Consider the following 18916-nt stretch of genomic DNA (forward strand, 5'->3'; position numbering starts at 1 on the left):
AGAACTCAGAAATCCCTTTAAAAGTCTTTAAAATTACCGGAAAACCCCTACGGGGCGTATAATGAACTAAAACTCGTTACGGGCATTATGGAAGGTATCCTACTGATACCACAACCTCTTTAAAGTATATTGACTTAGGAAAACAGTGTAGGACTCCTACGGTTACCCGTTACGCCTATTGCGCGCACGGTTCGGCTTATGTAACTAGTTTACATAAATTAGCCGATACGGGTCAAACCATATCATTTTGACCCCAAAATCCAGAGTGTGAATATTAAACCCATATAAAACAAGTCTCCGAACTTGTTGGGTCAGAATCACATTCCATTCTCGGTTTTCGCCTTTCACGCGATTAAACCGTATCTATCCTTCGAAACTAACCGGTCTAGGCTACGGCTAATATAAAGACCCGTTAGGATTCTAATAGGTTAATTTAAACCTTCGTTCCAGAATAAGGAGCCCCAGTAAAAGATACATGTGACTTAACTGATTAAGGATAGTACTTGCAAAGGTAAATACTTTTAACTTATTTTCCCTTATACGGGCTTGGGTTACGGTATATAAAATACCGCTTGATTGAGCATCAAATAATTCCATCGCTTAGGTGGTTAATTGAATAGTTTGATCGGCTCATTTAAACAGTCTTGTTACTTAAAAGCCTTTGGGGGGTTAATGACCATGTCCCGGATATCCTTGGCATCATTTTACGAAATGGCCACGACCTCGACACCCGGGTGTAGGCGTACACCCGGTTGATGTCTATACTATTAAAAGACGTAGCCGATGGTTTACCCGCCTCGGTTTTACGCAAATGTGGTGTGTCTATTGATCTTTAACCCGGCACGATCCGGGCTACTGAACGCATAGAAGGAACATGTAATTCGTTCACAAGATTATAAATTTAAATAATTCTCCCAAGTTAAACAAATGTGTTATGCCTCGTGAATCCAAACCAATTTTCAATCAATTTACAAAATGAGTCAGTTGATTGTATTTACCAGTGTAAACTGACGTATTTTCCCAAAAAGATTAAGTGCAGGTACTACACGTAATTGGCTGGTAATAGCTCCCTAGCATCTAAAGAAGTCTCGCAAGCTTGATGTCTTATCTGTTGAACAACATTTTTATTTATTTTGATCCATCCTGTGGATACTATTCAGACTTAATTGTATTTCTAAGTAGACACTAACAAGATTTAGACTTGGTGTTTCTTCAATAAGCTAATTTTATTCTACATACACCTCAAACTTAATTGTATTTCTAAGTAGACACTAACTACAATTTAGCGACCAGTTTCAAGAAAAAAAAAATGTAAACTTGATAGCACAACAAGGCTCAAGTGTATCGCAAGTTTTACGAAAAGAAAGAGGCGTTGATGGGATTAGGCAAGAAGTAAGCGTTTTATTGTGTCTGTACCAACATATTTTGACAAGATACAAACTTAGGGGAGGATCTAGAAGAGTTTGTCCGTGCTATCCCTCACCTTTTTTGGCGAAGTACATTTTAATTGCAAATTTTTTTCTTCGTTTTATGTATCGACTACTCCTAAACAAAAAAAAATTAACCCGCAATACCCCTTAACTTTCTTCTAAATCCGCCACTGTACAAACTTTTACAAACGTGATTATTTTCAATTTTCTCCCCCAATGTCACTCACTAAGAAAAAACATATGCATTACAAACCTTGTTAAGCTACCAATGAGACTGAGTGTTGTGGGTTCACTAGCAACCCATTAACAATGCGACACATGATGTTGGCGACGGTTAACCCATGCCGGCTGCCGTGAATGGGAATGGAATGGGGAAATCGTTAACCCATTAACTATGTTAATGGGAAAAAGGTTGGGATGATGGTGAGGCCTATGGATGTGTGAACTAATCACATGCCACCTTTTTTTATTATTTTTTTAGTTATTGGTATTGGGTGTTTAGTTAATCCACAACACATTGTTAACGGGTATTTAGTTAACGGTCAAGTTTTTATGTGGTAGTGGCAGTGACGTGACAGTGATGTGGTATTGGGTTTAGTTAACCCACAACATGTGGCATGACGTCTTATACAGTTAATCATAAATCGCTAAACGAATAAAGCGAACAAAATCCAAGGCGACAAGATTTACACATCATTGACAACATAAAAAAAGATTGAAAATGTACAAACTTTTTTTTTTTGAACGGCAAATTTGGATCACTGACGGACCACTGGAGTATCATCGTGTCACCAACAGAACCACCCGATCATATCCATCTCCACTAGGCAATAAGGAGGAAACCCAATACATCTGGGAAAACCCCCTTTGTGGGAATCGAACCCATGACCTAATGGTAATAAGTCTTATCCCACCCCCAAAATACCACTAGGCTATAATGCCATGGGTGAAAATGTACAAACTGTAAATGATTTGTTAGGCAATTTATGACCACATTTGCTAATAATGTCAATGTTAAGGCATTAAGACTAGTCACATTCACAACCCAACACAACCCAACCCTTAATATAAAACTAATTTCTCTCTCTTCCACCTATACAACCCAACTTAATTTTTTGACACACATTGACAACCTAACCCAACTTACATAAAGTGTATTTAAATCATATTTATATTAAATAAATATTTTTAAACGAACTCTGTTTTTAATAAAATTTATACCGGCATGTTCACAAAAAAAAAATTAAGAAATATAGTGCATTTAGTTTTATTTTTAGGTTTAAATAAGATAAATTATTTGATTAATTTATTCATTAGGGGAAAAGTACTTTAGATTGATAAATGAAAAAGAAATAAAAAATAGTGGACCAACCAAAGTTGGACAAGTGGCACAAAAATATGAGCACATTTAAAATTCTTGTGTCATGACCTAGGTCGTTTGAACGACCAGGTTGCCAATTTTATTTTCTTTTTTATTTTGTTTATTATATTAAAATCAATATATGTTTGACATGCGGCAACCCAATTTGTATTAGGTTGCTAACGTAAATGTCTCTTCTATTACGAAGACCACCTGGGCGCGAGGCTTATCCAGGGGATGTTTTTTATTTACATTCACGCCTTTTGGAAAGAGCTGCTAAATTAAGTAGTCTAAAAGACATGTAAACCTTTTAGATGCATATCTAAATTCATTAGAAAGAAGAAAACCCTTTTTAAACGAGTAACAAAATGGAAGTATACCTCATTGAACAGTGTGATTTTTTTATCGGCATATGATAGAATAAAGTCAGATACACAGGCCAAAGTGGATATCAGACCATGGCCTAACTTATAACTATATGCGTAACTAAACTCTGAAAAGGCTATATATGTACCTCACATCCGGAAAAAAAAAAAAAAAAAAAACTAGTTACATGATTTTCTCTTCACGTAATCCTGCAATGTTCATCGCTGTGCATGCCTACTATGAGGAGTTCCTTGAGGGGATATTCCTGAGAGGAGGGTACGAGTGGAGCATATGTGTGTTCTAAAGCTACTCGCGGATCTTGTGATGACCTTCCTTATAAGTAAAGAATAAACGTCTCATATGCAAGCTTAAAGAAGTAATGGTGGAGATTGATAGGATTTTAAGACATTGATGAACTCATCACTCGAGATGAACCCAACATTAGAGAAATGAAAGAACATTTAAAAACCTTGCATTGCGAAGTTAATTCGAAATTTAGAAATAAGCAAGAAGAAATAACCAGTTGTCAAAAGACATTGTGGCAGCCAACCACATACATAGGTAACAGGTAAAAATTTGATTGAATTAGATCGTGTACTTACTAGCACGGTTGGGTTGAGCTTTGATCGACCCGCCAAAACCTTTCCAATCAGTGAATCATCACCTCCAAACAAAATGATACGGATCGTGACCCATTTGAAGAACCGCCCGGAGATGTTATTCCAAAACCCGACCCGACGAAAAGTGGCTAGAGGTCGCTGCTTCTTTAGCCTCATCCATCCAGATTCTTTTGAATTTCATGTTTATCTTTTATTTGAATTTTAGTAGTTATCATTTTCCTTGTTTATCTTTTTTCTAGTTGATTCTATTTCCTATTTAAACAACTGTAATGCTTGGATGGATGATTAAGTTTTATGAATAAGAATTCATTTGCAAACTGTTGTTAGGATTTCCCCACGCTAGAGTTCTAGCGTCACCACATATACGGATCCGTATCAAGTGGTATCAGCAGCTCGGGTTCCTCAGGATGTCTATGCATGGGAGAGATCGTCGTCCACAGCACCGTAGAACCGCCGCCGGAGGCAACGGTGAGGGACTACGTGATCCTCGCGACATTGCTGAGATTGAACGTCTACAGGAACGGATTCGTGAACTGGAATTACATCAGTTTCACCGCGATGACGATTCAGCAACAGCCTCAGTCGTGTGGGACGATGCTGACGACGGGTTTCACAACGTCTTTGCCCGCCCCCGCCCATGTCGTGATCCGCCACCACCCCCTCCAGCAGACCCCCTTCGTACATTGGGTATTCGTACGGAAATTCCAGAATTCGAAGGCAACATGCAACCTGATGATTTTATTGATTGGCTTCAAACCGTGGAACGCATCTTCGACCTACGTGATGTTCCCGATAATCTTAAGGTAAAACTTGTTGCTATAAAATTAAAAAAATATGCTTCGTTGTGGTGGGAACATGTGCAGAAACAACGAGAGCGGAAGCGAAAATACAACGTGGAGTCATGGGACAAGATGAAGCGATTGTTACAGGAGAAGTTCTTACCTGTTAATCACCGCCAGGATACTTTCTTGGATTATCATAACCTTAGGCAAAACACGTTGTCCGTCGACGACTTTATTCATGAATTTGAACGCATGCGTATGCGTTGCCGTACAGACGAAGATGAAGAACAGATTATTGCTCGTTTCTTAGGGGCACTCCGGTCTGAGATCTCGAACGTGATTCAGTTGCAACAATATTGGTCATTCAATGACGTTTGCAGGTTAGCTTATCAAGTGGAGAAACAATTGGCAGAAAGGTCTAAACCAAGCAATCGCGCACCCGGCCGGTATCCGGCATCAGCTTCATCACAGCCACGGGGAGGCCCAATCAAAGCCGACCCAAACCCGGCGCCGGTGGTTCAGGCAGGACCTTCGGATGGTCCCCTCCGCTGTTTTAAATGTCAAGGCCTCGGTCACCTTAAACGGGACTGTCCTAACAAACAAGTCCTTGCTTTCATTGACGAAACTACACCAAAGTATGATACCGAACCAGAGGAAGAGAATACCGAAGTTCTTTATCCAGATCGGGGTGAAGCACTTGTCATCCAACGTGCTCTTAACACCTCGGTTGCTGATCCTTCCGATGACACGAAGTGGCTTCGTAACAACATCTTCCGCACAAAGTGTACGTCCAAAGGCAAGGTTTGTACGGTTATCATTGACGGCGGCAGCTGTGAAAATATGGTCGCTAGTACCATGGTGGAAAAACTTAACTTGCAGCTCCACGATCACCCTGACCCATACCCACTTACGTGGTTAAAAAAAGGTAATCTTCTTAAGGTTACTCATCGGTGTTTGGTTCCGTTTTCGATTGGTAATAAATATACGGACGAGCTATGGTGTGAGGTTATCCCGATGGATGCATGTCACCTTTTGTTAGGACGTCCATGGCTCTATGATCGTCGTGTTAAGCACGATGGTTTCCGCAACACTTACACTTTCAAAAAAGATGGACTTAATATTACTTTGGCACCTTTGGACCCAAGACAGGAGGGGTCCACATCTATGCTTGTTACCAAATCTGAATTTACAGCCCTTACCCAGTCCCTTCCCGACCCTTTAATTTTCGGGTTATTAATTGCCGAAGAAAACCCCGACATCTCGATCATTCCACCAGAGGTGCAGCCCCTTTTATCTGAGTTTCAAGATGTTTTCCCAACTGATATTCCAGCTGGTCTTCCATTGGTACGTGAAATCCAAAACTGTATAGATTTTTTGCCAGGTGCAAGCATTCCCAACAAGCCGGCTTATCGCATGAATCCAAAGGAGTTCGCTGAGTTGCATCGTCAGGTGACCGAACTTTTGGAAAAGGGTCTCATCCGGGAGAGTATGAGTCCATGTGCAGTTCCAGCATTACTTGTGCCCAAACCAAATGGCACTTTTCGGATGTGTATTGACAGCCGTGCAGTCAACAAGATCACTATCAAGTACCGGTTTCCTATCCCGCGTTTCGATGATTTACTGGATCACTTAAATGGCGCAAAGGTCTTTTCCAAAATTGATTTACGGAGCGGGTACCATCAGATACGCATGAGGCCCGGCGATGAGTGGAAAACGGCTTTTAAAACAAGAGATGGGTTATATGAGTGGATGGTCATGCCGTTTGGATTATCCAACGCGCCGAGTACATTTATGCGGTTGATGAATCACATTTTTAAACCGCTTATTGGTCGATGTGTTGTCGTCTATTTCGATGATATCTTGGTTTTTAGCACCAATATTGCTGCTCATTTACACCACCTTAAGGAAGTCTTCATGATCCTAAGGGAACAAAAGCTATATGCCAATGCAAAAAAGTGTCAATTTTGTACAACTGAAATTATCTTCTTGGGTTATTTGGTCTCTTCAGATGGCATACGCATGGATGAATCAAAGGTGTCAGCAATTACCACATGGCCATCGCCACAGTCCCTTCACGAGGTTAGAAGTTTTCATGGCCTCGCGTCTTTTTACCGACGTTTCATTCGCAACTTTAGCACTATAGTCGCTCCTATTACGGAATGCTTGAAAAGTAGTAAATTTTCTTGGTCCCCTTCCGCTCAACATGCGTTTAATACACTCAAAACAGCCGTCACCAACGCACCGGTTCTGGCCTTACCAAATTTTGAGCATGTTTTCCAGGTGGAGTGTGACGCTTCGGGTGTGGGAATCGGTGGTGTTTTAAGTCAACAACATCGACCTATTGCTTTTTTTAGTGAAAAATTAAGCGACACACGGCGACGCTACAGCACATACGATAAGGAATTTTATGCTATCGTTCGGAGCCTTGAGTATTGGCGACACTACCTCCTTCCCAGTGAGTTTATTCTCTATTCAGACCATCAAGCGCTCAAGTTTATCCAAGGCCAGGCAAAACTAAATCCAAGGCACGCTAAGTGGGTAGAAACTCTTCAAGATTTTACATTTGTCATACGCCACAAAGCAGGTTCCGCTAACTCGGTTGCCGACGCCTTGAGTCGTCGCCCAGCATTGCTCACATCCGTCACTTTTGAGGTAACCGGGTTTGAGTCCTTTTCTTATTTATACCAAGATGACCCGGACTTTCATGCTATTTGGAAAAAAAGTACAGGTGCGCCATATCAATGTTTCGTGCAAAAAAACGGGTTGCTTTACAAAGGCCACCGTTTATGTGTCCCGGTTTCATCGTATCGAGAGGCGATCATCCTTGAGTGCCACCAAGGAGCTTTATCAGGACATTTTGGGAGAGATAAGACGGTCTCGTTGGTCCAAGATCGTTTTTATTGGCCAAAGATTGAACGGGACGTTTCTAAAGTGTTGCAGCGATGTCGAGTTTGCCACATTGCCAAAACTCACCATACGAACCAAGGCTTATACACGCCATTGCCAGTTCCTGCTAGGCCGTGGGAGGATGTTAGTATTGATTTCGTAGTGGGTTTACCCTTGACACAACGAAAGAAGGATTCAATAATGGTGGTGGTTGACCGTTTTTCTAAAATGGCACATTTTATTCCGTGTGTCAAGACGTTTGACGCTTCACAGGTGGCACGACTTTATTTTGCTGAAATCGTACGTTTGCATGGGGTCCCAAAAACAATTACATCGGATCGTGATGTCAAATTCATTAGCCATTTTTGGCGTACGTTGTGGAAACGATTGGGTGCCAAGCTACAATTTAGCAGTTCTCACCATCCACAGACGAACGGTCAAACTGAAGTGACCAACCGAAGTTTGGGAAATTTACTACGGAGCCTTGTTGGTGATAACCCAAAGAAGTGGGATCTTGTTTTGCCTCAGGCGGAGTTTGCTTATAACAGGTCCAATCATAGCTCGACGGGGCGTAGTCCATTTTTTGTTGTATATGGCAGGAACCCTTTTACACCATTGGATTTGGCACCGTTTCCAGAGATCGAGCATTTTAGTGCCGACGGGGTCGAGCAAGCTGATCAAATTAAGCGTTTGCATGAACAGGTTCGGGAGCAAATTGTGAAACATAATTTACAATATCAGACTCGGGTTAATAAACACAGACGACATGTGGTTTTCAACGAAGGTGATCTCGTTTGGATTTATTTGCGTCGTGATCGTTTTCCACAGGGACGGTTCGGGAAGCTTCACCCGAGGGCAGATGGTCCTTTCCGTGTTCTGCGCCGGATTAGCGATAATGCCTACAAGATCGATCTCCCAGGTCATTATAAGGTATCTGCCACCTTTAACGTAGCTGACTTAGCCCCGTATGTTCCAGGTGATGACGATGACTCGGGGTCGAGTCCTTTTTTAGAGGGGGAGGATGATACGGATCGTGACCCATTTGAAGAACCGCCCGGAGATGTTATTCCAAAACCCGACCCGGCGAAAAGTGGCTAGAGGTCGCTGCTTCTTTAGCCTCATCCATCCAGATTCTTTTGAATTTCATGTTTATCTTTTATTTGAATTTTAGTAGTTATCATTTTCCTTGTTTATCTTTTTTCTAGTTGATTCTATTTCCTATTTAAACAACTGTAATGCTTGGATGGATGATTAAGTTTTATGAATAAGAATTCATTTGCAAACTGTTGTTTGTTTTTTTTTTGTGATTTCGGTTGGCCGAACACAGGATTTCCCCACGCTAGAGTTTCTAGCGTCACCACATATACGGATCCGTATCACAAAAGACATAGAACAATAGTTTTATATATGTTGCATACCTGTCATTGTGTTCTAGAATCTGTTTCTGAGTGATGCCATGCTTTCTTCCATGTTACAGACCAACACTTGATTCAAAAACCCTTGCAAGAAATGGAATTATGGTTAGTAATTGTTTGATTTATTTCTTACTATAACAAATGGATGCCAAGAACCCAATGTGCTTCAGTTATAATATCTGCATAGATCATAAGAAATAACAGGATTGTGAATTCAATAATCCTGCAATCATGTGATCAATTAACCCAAAATAGCGCTGTTAGATGTATTGAAGAGGTATGAGACTTAACCCAGTGTTAATAGGCAGAATACAACTCAACGGATTCGGATCTAAAGAGCCGAACCAGACAATGAACAATAACAAACCAGGCTGACGTGGAACATCCCACAAAAAGCATCGTAGTGTGACCACCAATCAGGATAGATGTCAACATCAAGCGGTTATGACCTCTTTGGGTCCCACACCTCTCATGACAATAAACATGTAACCATTCCTACTTTCCTAGTATAGATACTAGTAAGCTAATGTAAGATAGGTCAGCTAGTCTCTCTAACTTACTTATATTTCCAGTAATAAGCAAGTACTTATTCTCAAGCCCATAGGTGGTCTGTGGTGAGACTAACGACGTTCTGTTTTGCAGATTAGATTCAAGGAGGTCGTTCTTCGGTGTTCAGACAGATCACAATCATGTTGAAGCCAGCTACCTTAGACTAGACGTGTTCGGGTCTTGCTTCTTCAAGTATTATTTGAACTAGAACATGAAGAACATAGTACTGCTTTTGTGTGATTTGTGTCACACTCACCATAACCAAAAAAAAATGATAAGAGTGATCTTCAACAACATTTGAAGTCTACTGGAATGAACTTTTTGTATACAGATTTGTAAATTTCAAACCATTTCGATATTCATATTCAATCAACTGGTAACGCAGATGCAAACAGTGACACGGCAGCACAAGAATATCATAAAATTACAATAAATATGTCGAATCAATTCGTTTATATGAACATCAAATAAATCTACAACTATCAATAATCAAACAATTTCTGCAATAAGTTAACGAAACCTTCGAATTCGACTGTACAATCCGATGAGACATCTATCATTCAAACTATTTCACTAATCATATTCGATCGATTATATGTAAACAAAGACACATCATGACAAGAAACTCACAACACAGATATCGAACTAATTCGTTTATTTGAACATCAAATAGATCTATAACAATCAATAATCAAATGGATCTATAACAATCAATAATCAAACAATTTCTACAAAAGGTTTACGAAACCTTAGATCCAGCTGTAGAATCAGATCCTCCTTTACAAATCTTATTATACTCTTCAAGCTCGTCGTAATACACGTCCCAAACGCACCGAACACAACCGCTGCCACAACAGTCTCCCGGCAACGGTTTCTCCGGCGGCGGAGGGATCTCCGGCGGCTTTTTAGGCTCCGTTGCGTCCTTGACAGCGCTCGAACCGTCATCTGACTTGATTTTATTATTAGAACCTGAATCAGCCATGGTGATGTTGAAAGTTGAATCAGATCTGAGAGAAAGTTGAATTGAATTGAGATGAGATCGGTTGAAAGTGGTGGTGAGTCGGTGCAGAGTTGGTGATCTCATAGGCGACTGACGGTTAACGGTGCCATGGCGTCGGAGGTTTGTAGGGCGGAGGAGCGACGGCGGCGATGGGGATAACCGTTGGATTGGAGTAGTTGCGTTTTAACCAATCGGATGAGCCAAAATGGAAGAATATTTGCTTGTGAATTTACAACTTTACCCTCCACTTGTATATATTAAAATTTATAAGTTGGCATTCTTGACTATTAAACTTTTCTTTTTATTATGCGCCGGGTCGAGCCAAGCTAGGGTAAGCTTGGGCATAGTTTGATTATAAACCGAGCTAGCTCGGCTTGAATTTGAAATCAAGTTGAAAGTCTAAGTTTGGGCTTGACTTGGTTTTAAACTGAGTTGACTCGGTTCGACTTGTTTTGGCTCGATTTTAAAAAGAAAAACTAATACACAACTCTCAAAATTCAGTAGTTTGAAATATTATCCAAAAATTCAAAAGAACATATATGAATTAAGTTCAACCTAATATATTACAAACTAAAATCAAGTTCAACAACACAAAATAAGTTTTAATTTCATCAAAATACAATATTAGTTCATTAGCATGGTAATCAAACTTCAAATATGTCATAGTTACCATATTACACTCATAAATACATGTAAATAAAATAAGATTTTGGTATTATATTATAATGTATATATAAAAATAAAATACATCACAAGTAAAATAATCCGAGTTAAACCGAGCCGAGCTATCAAGCGAACCAATCTGGCTCGTTACGAGCCGAGCCGAGCTAGGCTCACTATCTAACCGAGCCGAGCCGGCTCGGCTCAATTTCAAATTAAGCATACCAAGTGAGCTCCAAGCTACGAACTTTCTGGACCGCCCTACCCTAGGCAAAGAAGTAAAGAACCAAGAATTGTGCCATTTAATTTTTGAGATGTGCTTATGGTTAACAAAACCCAATTTAACTATAAATAACTATTGGACCGGGCCAGTTTTAAACCTAAAATTACTGAAATTGAAGATATGAGAACGTACAAACCGAAGACTAAACCGGTTAGGTCTTGGTTGGTTTTAGTCAGGTTTGGTTGTTATATGTACTATAGATTCTTGCAGTTTTCTACTTAAAAATGGTCGGTATTCAACGTCTGACGTCTGTGTATTAATAACTATAACTATTTTTTCCTTATTATTATTATTTAATAAAAACGAAGAACACGCCACCCTTCTTTGATACCTTCGATTAACTACAAATCGGTCCTTTTCTTCGGATTACATAGCAATATAACAAACCAAGGTAACCAATGTATGCCGTAAAAGTTATAGAAATCAAAATTTCAACGCAAACAAAATGACATAAATACCGCATTTGTATGACATGATCATGTTAACCCCTTTTTCTCTCAAGATTTTGATACCCTCTTCAAGCCCAAAAATAGTAGTAGCATTCCCACATAGTTATAGTTGTATGCAGCCCTTAAGAACTCCAACTTGAACCTACTCCATGGCGGATGCCTTGGCTCGAGCTCAAAATAGAAGCTTCGCTCTAGAACCGCTTTTTCATGGCTAAATGTATCAAAAGAGTACTTCCCATGATACCTACCGAACCCGCTTTGCCCAACCCCTCCAAATGGTAAATCGTCACACACAAACTGTGGATGTAATAGTGTATCTAGTTAGAACTTCGCATGTACTAGTTCTAACCGGTTTATAACGTGCTAAACTTAAATGCACCCTAGATTTGGAGGATTTTGTGCCAAAGACGTGCGCAGTCGAAAAGTGATTATTATATTCATATCTAATTAACGCGACCTAGTTAAATAATCACTTTTGAGCTACAGGTTTCATTGGGAGCAGCCTCTCTATCTCATAGAATAGATGAAGGGTTTTTCTTCATCTCACCCTCCCCAGAACCTACTCTTTGAGTGTGATATTACTAAATACGTTTGTTAGTAAAAACTAAATAATCACTTTCGAATATAGCAATTACCTGAATCATGGCGTCATTGAAAGTCACACTCCCTGATGATGTTTCGGCCAAAATCCGCTTCTTGAAGTTTTCATTTTTGGTGAATGCATAAAGAGCAAGAGGCTTTGGCTTTGAGTTGACGAATTCGACACTTTCTTCAATGTTATCCACCTGTTGTAACAATGACACAACTTAAACCATTAAGAATATAAGAAAAAAAATGTTATGTATTCTTTCTTACAGTGATGATTGGAAGCAAAGGGCCGAATATCTCTTCGTTCATGATCTCAGCATCTAGTGGAGGATCTAACAAGATTGTCGGTTCAATAATCCTGTAAACCAATGTGTTATTAGATGCAAGATTACCATATGTAAGTTGAAACATAAAGGGTAAAGGAAAGATTATTACAAACTTGTGTCGTCGAACGAACCACCATAAACTATACAGTTTGCTACCGCAGGGTCTTCAAGAAAACTTCTTAATCTATCGAAATGGTTCTTGTTGATGATTTTCGAGTGGTTTTTCAAGTTTTTCACATCATCCCCATAAAATCTTTTGATGGTCTTCTTCAGTTGTTCAATCTATAATGAGAAAAAAAAAAGAGTTAATTACTGTTTTCGTCCCTGTGGTTTGTCAAAAATCACTATTTCAGGTTTAAAAATTGCGATTTCAATCCCTGTGGTTTCACTTTCGTAACCATTTCAATCCATTTATTCTGTAAGTACAGGGACTGAATGGTTACGAGGTGGACTGAAATGGTTACGAAAGTGAAATCACAGGGACTGAAATCGCAATTTTTAAACTAATGGACTGAAAGAGTGATTTTTGACAAACCACAGGGACGAAAACAGTAATTAACTCAAAAAAAAAAAAAAAAAAAAAAAAAAGACCCATAACTGAACTAGACAAAGAAAACTTATGTTTCTACATAAGTAGTATTTAAAAAGAGAATGATCACAAATATTAGCTACCAGAGTGGAAGCAAACTTGTGTTCAACAATCACATAATCAATTCCTATGCAGGCTTGTCCAGCGCAAGCGCCCCATTTTCCGCTAGCAACTCTTTTGACAGCCACCTGAACCACCATATTTAACTTTCATTTCATATGTGAAAATACAGAAATGCTTGCGCACAGGGCCGGCTCAAGGGGGAGTGAAATAAAGCAGGGTTTTGGGCCCCCACTTCAATAGGGCCCAAATTTTAGATATGTATATATATATACAGGGAAAGGTTAACGTCAATAGCACCTTAATGTGTGACGGTGCGCAAGTTTAATTACGCATGTTTGTTTTTAAAATACGCACGTTATAATACATAATTACGCATGTTATTTGCATAATTACTCATGGGTTGGGATAAACCCTAATTGCGCACATTATTTGCATAGTTACGCATGGGTTGGGTTAACCCTAATTACGCGCCTTATTTGGTGGTCTCGTATCGTCGCATGTTAAGGGACTTTTGTATTTTAAACTTTCACCATATATATAATATATATATATGTGTGTGTGTGTGTGTCTATTATATGTATGTGATTTTGGCTCTTAAATTGTTGAGGTTTATGATCTATAATTATTCATACATAAAGATGATATATGAAAAAATAGGATCTAAAGCAATTCGTTTTCTTTTTATTTTTACGAGAAAGGCCTCAATTTTTTAAAGCCCTTTAGGACTAAAAATTTTTGAGCGACCCTGCTCACGCACGCGACATCAGTGGCGGACCCAGGAATTATTTGCTGGGGTGCGGATGAGTGGTTAAAGCATATCTTCAAGGGGTGCGGTCGGGTTTTTTGCTTAAAATATACACTAAATTTTTTTCAAGGGGTGCGCCCGCCCACCCACCCACCCAGGGTTGCACCTGGGTCCGCCCCTGCGCGACATACGCACACACAGAGAGAATAAAGGAAAACTCAAAAACCTTCAAATCTGAGTTAGGGAGGGAATCAAAGATGACTGGACATTTTCCTCCAAGCTCTAATGTGACAGGAGTTAAGTTCTTTGCAGCTGCAGCCATGACAATCCTTCCCACTTTTGGACTCCCTGAATATTTTTTATTTTTTTTTTACATATTAATAAGAAACAAATCATTAAAGTAACCTGATTAAGAACATACCTGTAAAGAATATTTTGTCCCATTTATATTCCAGTAGTCGGTTGGCTACTTCCCGTCCGCCTTCTATAACCTTAACGGCTTTCGGGTCCAAGTAAGATGGCAATACATTGGCAAGAAAAGAGGCGCAGTTCGGGGATAACTCCGATGGTTTTAGTACCACTGCGTTGCCTGCGGATATTGCTCCTATTAGCGGGTCCAGTGTCAATGCTGCGAAGAAAGTGTTTGTGATTCTTTAGGCTTATAAAGGTAATAAGAAGATGATGAAAGGACTATAATTAAACTTGCTTACTGATTGGGAAGTTCCATGAACCAATGATGAGGACTACGCCGAGTGGCTCGGACAACACTTTTCCACTTGCTGGGAAGAAAACTAGAGGTAACCGTCCCTGCCCGGAAATTTTATTAGCAGTAGATCTACAAACTTAAAATCTCATATCGTAGAGTTTGATGAGACGGTTCCAATGCCGGTTGAATGAGGTCGATCGGAGTCCGTTTGATACGTTTCTTACGACTTCTTATTTTTATGAGACTTTGTATTTGATCCTAACCCGTAAAAGGGATAAAGATGGCCACAACCCTAAGACTTTTAACACAATATGAACTAATATATTCTGATAGAGAAAACAAAAGGGAAGCTAGCAAACCTTCTTTGGGGACATCCATTGGTCAATGCAGGCCAATGCATGGTCAGCTGATTTCTTGATCACTCCAACCTGTAAGATCAAAATATAAATCAGTTCACTCAAAAGCATAGGGCTAAACCTATATCTTCAATTTCATTTACGTTAGTCTTTGTTAAAAAAAAAAAAAAAATACTACTTGCTACATGTAACATATGGCCTCTCATACCAGCCAATATTGTTCATGTCACACATCTCTAGATTTATCCCACCCGAGCGTGCTTTAATATCACGTTCTCCGCTCATCCACACCCATTGTTCCCAAAATGCGTTGATAATATTTGAGACGAAGTATTCTTAATAGAGCGGATTTGCATAAGGTAGTCACACTATATCCCAAATTAGTGTCTATCTTTGACCTTTGACTTAATCAAAGAGTACTCCAATTGGCAAATAATAATATATCAATGTAAATAAAAAAGGGGTAACTTTGTAGAATAGTAACCAAGTTTTAAAAGTGTTCTAACTAGGTCACTCAAGTTTCAAAAATGTTACAATCAGGTCACTCAACATTCATTTTTCATTTAAATTAAGGGTTTTTTAAATCCATTTCATAAGTAATCATGGTGATGTGGATTTTTGTTTCTTTTTTCCCTTTAAATGATGCTAACTTCGAGTGATGACGTGGATTGTAACTTGTTTTTTTAATTTTTATTGTAATTAAAGTGTTTTTATTTTTAATAAATAGAATTTCATATATTAAAATAATACGACCCCAACATCTTATGCTTCATTTTTTCTTGACACATAGAAAAAAGGACATGACTCAATTTGAATGTTAAGTTATTTAATTAGGACAAAAATGATACGAGTGACCTAATTAGAACACTTTTAAAACTTTGTTATTATTCTGTGACATTTTCCCAATAAAAAATAAAAAAATAAAAAAATCCTAGATCAAAATGAGTAAAGCTTCCATATATCATGCCAAAACAACACAACAAGCTGCGCTGCAACCCCCTTTTGATACCAAAACCGATCTAAATATTTTCAAAACTATCACTACGAGAGAGAGAGAGAGAGAGAGAGAGAGAGAGAGAGAGAGAAGAGTCGAATTGCCACGTACTTCATCGCGATAAGATTCAACCGGATGTTTGCCTAGTTCCAATTCAAGTAACCGAAAAAGGGTATCTTCATTTTCATGAACAAGTCTTAGAATGGCTTGGAGTTGTGCTTTCCTCCAATCACCACTTCTAGTTTTGCCGCTTTTAAACGTCAGCCTCAGCTCCTCCACGCTCCTTCGGATCTCATGATCGTCCGTCATGGCTTCTTGTTGCACCTGTGATGTACTAAGTATTAAAACTAGAAGTGTGTGCTTTAAACATGGAAGAAAGAAAATTGTTTAGGAAATAAATTTTCTAGTTGCAACTGCCAACAACCAATACTATGCACATACTGATTCACATGTGAAAGCTTTAAATATGAGAGTGAATTGTAGAAAAAAGAAGCATGTGTAAAAGACTAGTTAAGTTTGGTGTAATGGTGTTATAAGTATGATTTCATAGCGTGTATGGATCTATTTTTACTCCTTAAACTCTAAATATTATACTCTATTCATAAATAAGTGTATGGATCTATTTTTACTCTTTAAACTCCAAATATTACACTATACTCATAAATCATAATATATACATGAATTTATATATGACTACAGGCCGTTCCTACATTTTGTGAGACCCTAAGCGAATTATGAAGTGTGGGTCCTAATTTCGTCGATAAACTCTCCTCTAATCCCGACGCCATGGGTGATTACCCTTACTTTTTTGTCTAGTGATAGTCGATAGCCTAGAAATTAAAAGCAGGTTGCGATGGGAAGTGGGAACCATGATTGCGGTTGTATTAGGGGCTTTAGGCCGCTAAATGTTGATGATTAGGTCGACGATTGTTGAGTTGTAATTGTTGGAAATCAAGACGAAATTAGTTTTGAAACTTGGCCTTTTTTTGCTAAACAATATTTATTTTGGGCTCTTCAATGAAAAACCAGTTTAGTTTTGAAAATAAATGTATTTATTTGGGCCTAATACATATACTATATAAAAACTTTCAAAAAACTTGGAGGCCCTTATTTTTTGGGGGCCCTAGGCCCGTGCCTAGATTCCCAATGCTATTGAGCCGGCCCTGTATGACTATGATATATTATCAGTGACAGATTCAGGATTTTTTTCCTAGTATTAGTTGATTCTGGTACTGGGATTTATAAGAGCTTGACGTCAAAATTTTCGGGTCGGGTCAACTTGTTTTTTTTAATTTAGGAATTAGGATAATAATCGGGTAATAACTAATGGATAATGGGTTATTAGGTAAATAAACAAAATTTTTAATTGGTAAAAATAGGCTTTCTTTGAAATGGTAAGAAATTAGGCTTATTTAATAAAGGATAAATTACACTTTTCGTCCTTTATTTTTGTATCAGATTGCAACAGATAACCTTTAACTTCAATAGTTACAGTTACAGTCCTTTATTTGTAAAACTCATTACACCTTACGTCCTTTAGCACTAACCTTGTCAAAATTTTCAGTTAAGTATGACATGTGCCTTGCATATAAGGGTAAGTTGGTAATTTTACTCTAAAATTAAATTAATTAAATTAAATTAAAATATATATAAATTAACACTCTCTCTCTCTTCAAAAGATCAGATCTTCTTGAACACTCTTCCCTTTCTCAAAACCTTCAAAAGATCAGATCTTGAACACCACCATGGCTTCCTCTCTCCTCCACCTTCTCCACCCTCTCTCTCCATCGCTTCTCTCTCCTCCCCACCCACCATCACCCCGCCTCTCTCCCTCTCAAAAGCCCTGTTGCAGATTTTGTTGGCGGTTGTGCAGATTGTGCAGTTTTGACTTTTGGGTCAATTGGGGTTCTTGAATTGCATTGTTTGGTAAGAGGGTTTTGTTTGGGTTTGAGAAATTGGGGTTTGAATTGCATTTTGGTTCTTCAATTCAGTAGGGTTTTGTTTGAATGTGAGAAGTTGGAGGGTTTGGGATATGTTTTGACTTTTTTTGGTCACTGCCACACCACAAAGCTACCGCCACCACCACCAAATCCGCCACTGCCACCACCATGAAAGTTGCGTCCACCACCACCGGAAATTGGGGGTTTGGGATTAGAGAGAGAAAGAGATGGTGTTTAGAAAGAGAGAATAGGGTGTTTATGGGCATGTTTGGCTAAGCTTTTTGAAAACAGCTTATTGACTTATTGGCTTTTTGAAAAGTCAGTATGAAATGACTTTTTGAAAAAGTCACTTTTCCCTCTCACATACACCCTCATTGCCAAACACCGTTTTAGAGCTTATGACTTTTCAAAAAGCCAATAAGTCAATAAGTTGTTTCAAAAAGCTTAGCCAAACATGCCCTATGTTTTATTATTTTTTATGTTTTATTTTTAATTTACTTTTTTAAATTTATTAATAAAATGACTGAATTACCCTTATGGGCAAAACACATACCATATTTAACTGAAAATTTTAACTAGGTTAGCGCTAAAGGACGTAAAGTGTAACGGGTTTTGCAAATAAAGGACTGTGACTGTAATTATTGAAGTTAAAGGCTATCCGTTGCAATCCGGTATAAACATAAAGGACGAAAAGTGTAATTTATCCTTTAATAAACTATAATTATTTTAGTTGGTAAATGTATATATAAAATTCTTACTTAGTAAAAATATATAATGGGAAATGAGGTCATTCTTTTTTCATAAAATCA

The 18916-nt window shown here is 38.6% G+C and overlaps 2 protein-coding genes across 2 annotated transcripts; both read right to left on the reverse strand.

Moving 5' to 3' along the window:
* Positions 1–8824: 8824 nt before the first annotated feature.
* LOC110889476 lies at positions 8825–10726 on the reverse strand. The gene is made up of 2 exons (XM_022137009.2): positions 10157–10726; positions 8825–8943 (listed from the first exon to the last, which is right to left on the reverse strand). The coding sequence occupies exons 1-2, from the start codon at positions 10490–10492 to the stop codon at positions 8935–8937; spliced, it is 345 nt and encodes a 114-aa protein (XP_021992701.1). The 5' UTR covers positions 10493–10726; the 3' UTR covers positions 8825–8934.
* A 932-nt stretch (positions 10727–11658) lies between these two features.
* Positions 11659–16624, reverse strand: LOC110889475 (aldehyde dehydrogenase family 3 member F1). The gene is made up of 11 exons (XM_022137008.2): positions 16609–16624; positions 16279–16491; positions 15177–15245; positions 14822–14918; positions 14533–14739; positions 14338–14459; positions 13387–13491; positions 12824–12996; positions 12656–12746; positions 12436–12585; positions 11659–12097 (listed from the first exon to the last, which is right to left on the reverse strand). The coding sequence occupies exons 2-11, from the start codon at positions 16474–16476 to the stop codon at positions 11849–11851; spliced, it is 1461 nt and encodes a 486-aa protein (XP_021992700.1). The 5' UTR covers positions 16477–16491; positions 16609–16624; the 3' UTR covers positions 11659–11848.
* Positions 16625–18916: the final 2292 nt, after the last annotated feature.

Source organism: Helianthus annuus, chromosome 11 (genome assembly GCF_002127325.2).
Source record: "Helianthus annuus cultivar XRQ/B chromosome 11, HanXRQr2.0-SUNRISE, whole genome shotgun sequence".
NCBI lineage: Eukaryota > Viridiplantae > Streptophyta > Magnoliopsida > Asterales > Asteraceae > Helianthus > Helianthus annuus.